This window comes from Hippocampus comes, unplaced genomic scaffold (genome assembly GCF_001891065.2).
Source record: "Hippocampus comes isolate QL1 unplaced genomic scaffold, H_comes_QL1_v1.1 scaffold1, whole genome shotgun sequence".
In the NCBI taxonomy this organism is placed as follows: domain Eukaryota; kingdom Metazoa; phylum Chordata; class Actinopteri; order Syngnathiformes; family Syngnathidae; genus Hippocampus; species Hippocampus comes.
The window spans coordinates 963,733-968,310 of record NW_017805010.1 but is presented as its reverse complement, the minus strand read 5'-3'; the positions used below and the strand labels follow the sequence as shown (position 1 = coordinate 968,310).

The 4,578-nt window shown below is 45.4% G+C and overlaps 1 protein-coding gene across 4 annotated transcripts in view; it reads left to right on the top strand.

The window, feature by feature from the left end:
• The window catches only part of LOC109511774 (helicase ARIP4-like), a 54,105-nt gene that overhangs the window by 27,065 nt on the left and 22,462 nt on the right, over nucleotides 1-4,578 (top strand). The window contains exon 1 of one of the 4 annotated variants that reach the window (XM_019863070.1): nucleotides 277-608. The exons of the other annotated variants lie outside the window; for them this stretch is intronic. Coding sequence (XP_019718629.1) covers nucleotides 575-608 — 34 coding nt within the window. The 5' untranslated portion in view covers nucleotides 277-574. Of the gene's footprint in view, nucleotides 1-276; nucleotides 609-4,578 lie in introns of those variants that run through there. 4 annotated transcript variants of the gene reach the window in all.

Here is a 4,578-nt window from a genome sequence, read left to right as displayed (position 1 = left end):
ACACACACACACACACACACACACAAAACACATTACGTACAAATTCTTTCCTGAAAATACTTGTACGTCCTTTTTCGACTAATAACAGTGTTGCTTCCTGTACGAAACCCTTTTCCTTTGAAATGAGACTTGAATGCGTGGGCGTCTCCTTCCGTCTCGAGGTGTGTGGCGGGTCGGAGTGATGCGCGGTCGGCCTTCGTGGTCCCCCCCTCACTGGGGCCCCGCATTCAGCATGAGGGGTTATGTAAGTTTTTCAGCTGCCAGCCCTCCTTCCTGCCTCTGCCTCATGTTGACATTGTTATTGAAAGCGGCACACGGAGTGGGCCAGCCAGTAGTCAGTGAGTCAGTCAGTCACTGTGGCAGTAGTGCTATAGGAAGGCTCGGCGTAAAACAAACGTGACGGACAGACATCGACGCCTCCTGTTGGCTTTCTTAAGGCTTCTTGCTGTGCCTGCAGGGGCGCAGGTCAAGAGATTTAAAGCAAGAGTTGGGGTGGGGGTAAAAAAAAAAAAAAGGTGAAGAGGAGGCGAAAAGCTAAGAAGAGCAGAGTAACCATTTTCTTCACTCCAAAGTCATGCTGCTCCTGGACGAATCCGAGTCGTTCACAGGTAGGTGACTCGAACCGCACATTGCTGTCGCACGACTGGGATGGAGCAAGTTTGTGAGGGGGGAAAAAGTCTTCCTGCCTGGGGATTCAAGGGTAAAATACTTTTTTTTCCATATTCGGAAGATTGGAGAAGACGAGAAAACAGGAATCTGGCTTTAAAAGGCTTTCTCAAATGCAACTCAGCGATATCCCAATGCAATCCCGAGACTAGAATAATGCTCGTGTTTTGTAGGTGATTTTGGTGCGGAGAAACTCATCCAGTTGGTCCAGAGAGCCGCTTTGACATTTCAAATAACCTCAGAAGTCTTCAAAATATGCTTCAGTCGTTGGCTGATAATTGTGAAGTTACTTAACGGTGTTGTGTAACACTGGATCCATACCTACTTAGACATGCAACCGTCCCTGCCACCTTTTTCCTCATACCCTTCCCGCTCCCGGTTCCCTTCCCTGATCTGAACTTCCACACTCCTTTTTTTTAAAAATTCAATTTTCAGACGTTTTTACTCCGGTGATTTTTTCAAATTTTTTTTCTGTGCTGGTCCCCACGTGCTTGCTCTCCTCCCGCGTTGTCTTCTCTCAACCGCGCTCCGATTGGCTGTTTCTACGGTTACGTTAAGCAATGCCTGCGTGTGATTGGACATGGTGGGCTGGCTCGGGCCATGCTGGAAATGTGTGCCTTTGAAGGCAGGCAAACCACGGTTCATCAGACCAGTGGGTTAGCGGGGTAAGCGTGCGAGGCGGCTGCGGAAGAAAACCCGGCGGCGCCCGAGTCTAATTTAGATGAATGAACAGAGTAATTTTTCGGAATAGCTTTCAGAGATTTTCATTTTCAGACCATTTACATTGATAGTCAGAGGAATTTCCATGAATCTAACATGTGTTGCGATGTGGGAGGTTGAAGTGGAGGAAAGCCACACAAAACACACAACATGTTCGATGCAAACTCACACGGGAAGGCTGGTGCTGAGATCTCCGAAGACGTGCTGCCCACTTCCAGGACTGTCGACGCCAAGTGTTTTTTTTTTTTTAACATTCAGTTGTTCTTGCCTGGACTTTTTCTGCTCAAGACCCAAGTTGACACTTAAACAAGACATCGTGCATTGCCACAGCGTGCATTAACATACACATGATATGATGCGGTTTGATATGGTGGCGGATATGAATTTGCGTGATATGATATGGTGATGTTGTATGATGGGTGGCTTCGGTGGTCGACTGCTTAACACGTCACAGTGCAGAAGTGCCGGGTTCGATTCCGGCTATTCTCTTCCTGTGTAGAGTTTGCATGTTCTCTCTGTGCCTGTGCGGGTTTTCTCCGGGTCCTCAGGTTTCCTCCCACATCCAAAAATCATGCATGGCAGGTTAATTGGGCACTCTAAATTGTCCCTAGGAGTGATTGTGAGAGTGAATGGTTGTTTGTCTATGTGTGCCCTGCGATTGGCTGGCAACCAGTTCAGGGTGTCCCCCGCCTTCTGCCCGAAGACAGCTGGGACAGGCTCCAGCTCGCCCCTTGAACCTTGTGAGGATAAAGTGGATCAGAAAATGGATGGATGTTATATGATGTGGTTTTGTAACAGCTTTTCACTTGACCAGTAAATAAAGACCAGCTCAAGTTTGGGAAATACTGCTTCATACAATGTTATTTTTTGCCAGGCATTGAAATCCTATTTGGTTGGCGCAGTGTAAAAGAACACTATGCATTTTGTTGTTGCTTCTAACGCGCCACGTATGGTTGTGAGGAAAGGATGACAGAACATCCTGCTCCACTTTCACCAATTCTGGGCGATGTGTGTGCGTTTACTTTCCCTTGTGTGGTGAGCAGCTGCCTATTATTGATCGTGTGTATTGGGCTCCGAAATATTCACAGTTAAAAATGACGCTTTCAACAGCACTCCTGAGGTATCTGTGCTGCGCGACTGACTCAGCTTTGCCATAATGGCATGCCAGAAAGGAACAAGCTGTCCTATTCGGAACAGCGCGTGTGTCTGAGTTGAATGCAAGGAGCACATGAAGTCTGAACTGCTTTCATAAGACTTCACCGCCGAAGATGCCGGCTGCCATCATACCGCTTCTATTACCCCAAACGTCCTTTTAAATTGAATATTGCTGCGCGTGCGTGCATCGCGTGTCTGTGATCTTCTCATCTCACTCACTTTCATTCTCCTCCTCCTCCCCTACAGCAGCATTGACATACTGGCCTACAAACAGCTCCAAGTCGCTTCACCTGCTCTCTATCACGTGTGTGTATATGCATGTGTGGGTGTGTGTGTATGTATGTATGCGTGTGCTGTCTTTCTGTCACCTTCTGCTCTTGAGTTTTTTGAACTCTCTGGTGCCTCTTCACCCCTGCGGAGGATTTCGTAACTCACCTGCTTCCAAGCTATTAAAAGGAGCCTTCATAACTCATTGAGCAAAGGCTGTTATACAAGAAGTCTGTCTGTCTGTGTGTGTGTGTGTGTGTGTGTGTGTGTGTGTGTGTGTGTGTGTGTGTGTGTGTGTGTGTGTGTGTGCGCGCGCGCACGCGCGCATGTTTTTTTTGGTGGGGTTTTTTTTTTTTTGTCTTTCGTAAGGCAAGTTACATAACGCATTTTATCTCGGTATGTCCAAAAGAAACCGATTTTACAGACTGGCCAATCAGTGCAGCACAGACGAGAAATCCGTCACTTTCTCGGCAGCGCTCAGTTGAATCCGAATATTTATTTTGAGTTTTTTTTCCCATTTATCTATTCATTATCTGCTGTTTGCAAAGCTGTCAGGCCAAATCTTGGCATCTCCCCCTCACCCCCAAAATAAAACAATTCAAAAAATTCTGCTTGAATCACCAAACACTGCATCAAGTTGTACCCTAAATGATCATTTACTGTTCTGCACCAACACAGCACCTCACCATAATCATCTTCATTGAATAATTTATTTCAATAAAAAAACAAAACAAAAAAACACTCATATACGAAGCTGCTATTGATTCAAATCCTCCGGACACGCCACCGCCTCAGGCTGTGCCCATCAAAGTCTGCGCTCACGCCAAGCGACCTAAAGGCTTTCATACTGAACCAAAAGCTAATGACCGTGGTTACGTCATCTTCCCCAAACTCTGTTTCTAGTCAAAGGTCTCAGAGCCATGAGTAATACAAACACACACGCTCACACAATGAGCTGACTAGACAGCGTAATAGGTGGAAAATAATATGCAGACACTCCTTTGGGGCTGATAGGCTTTCTTTTGCATCGAAACTTTAGACTGATCTATTTTTTTACAAAATAGGCCTCCTCAAACAAAAATACCCCCAATTAATGTCATGATGTTAGTGTCCATTGCAATGGTTGTATTTTGTAGGCCTATGGCTCCAGACTATTTTTCGTAGGAACGCAGTGGTCCTTAAATTTTAAATCCACTGATTTTCACTAGTTCACTGTTGAATTGAAAGTGTAGAGCAGAGGTTTGTCAGGAAAAAAAAATCAACACATTTAACTCGTCGCACGTGCAAGTAGACAAAAAATTTGACTTGCGCTGTCTCAAATTTTAGAGGTTAAATGACACCGATTTCGGGCCAGTCTGGAGCCTCCGAGACCTGTTACGGTTACCCTTTTAATAATTGCAGCAGTAATTGGGGAGTGAGCCAGATTTGACAAGAACAGCGTTGGACACACTTAGACTTACTTGCTTTCCCGAACTGAGGAAAACTATTCCAGTACTTTAATGTTAATCGTTCGTCATTTCTGACCTGTAGTACAAGTTGATGAATAGAAGATGTCGAAATTTCTCTTCAAGATGGTAAAATGAGAGTTGAAGGTAATTGTAAAAGACTCCCCGACACAGGTTGTACATAACCTTTCATGTTGCTGGGTCAGGTCCTTTTTAAAAGGCTTTGTAAAACAGTGTTCGGGGGTTGTCGTGGTTACAGGAATAACAACCTCCAGTCCTGTTCTGTTAAAAGCATCTTAAGCCACACACACACACACACACACAC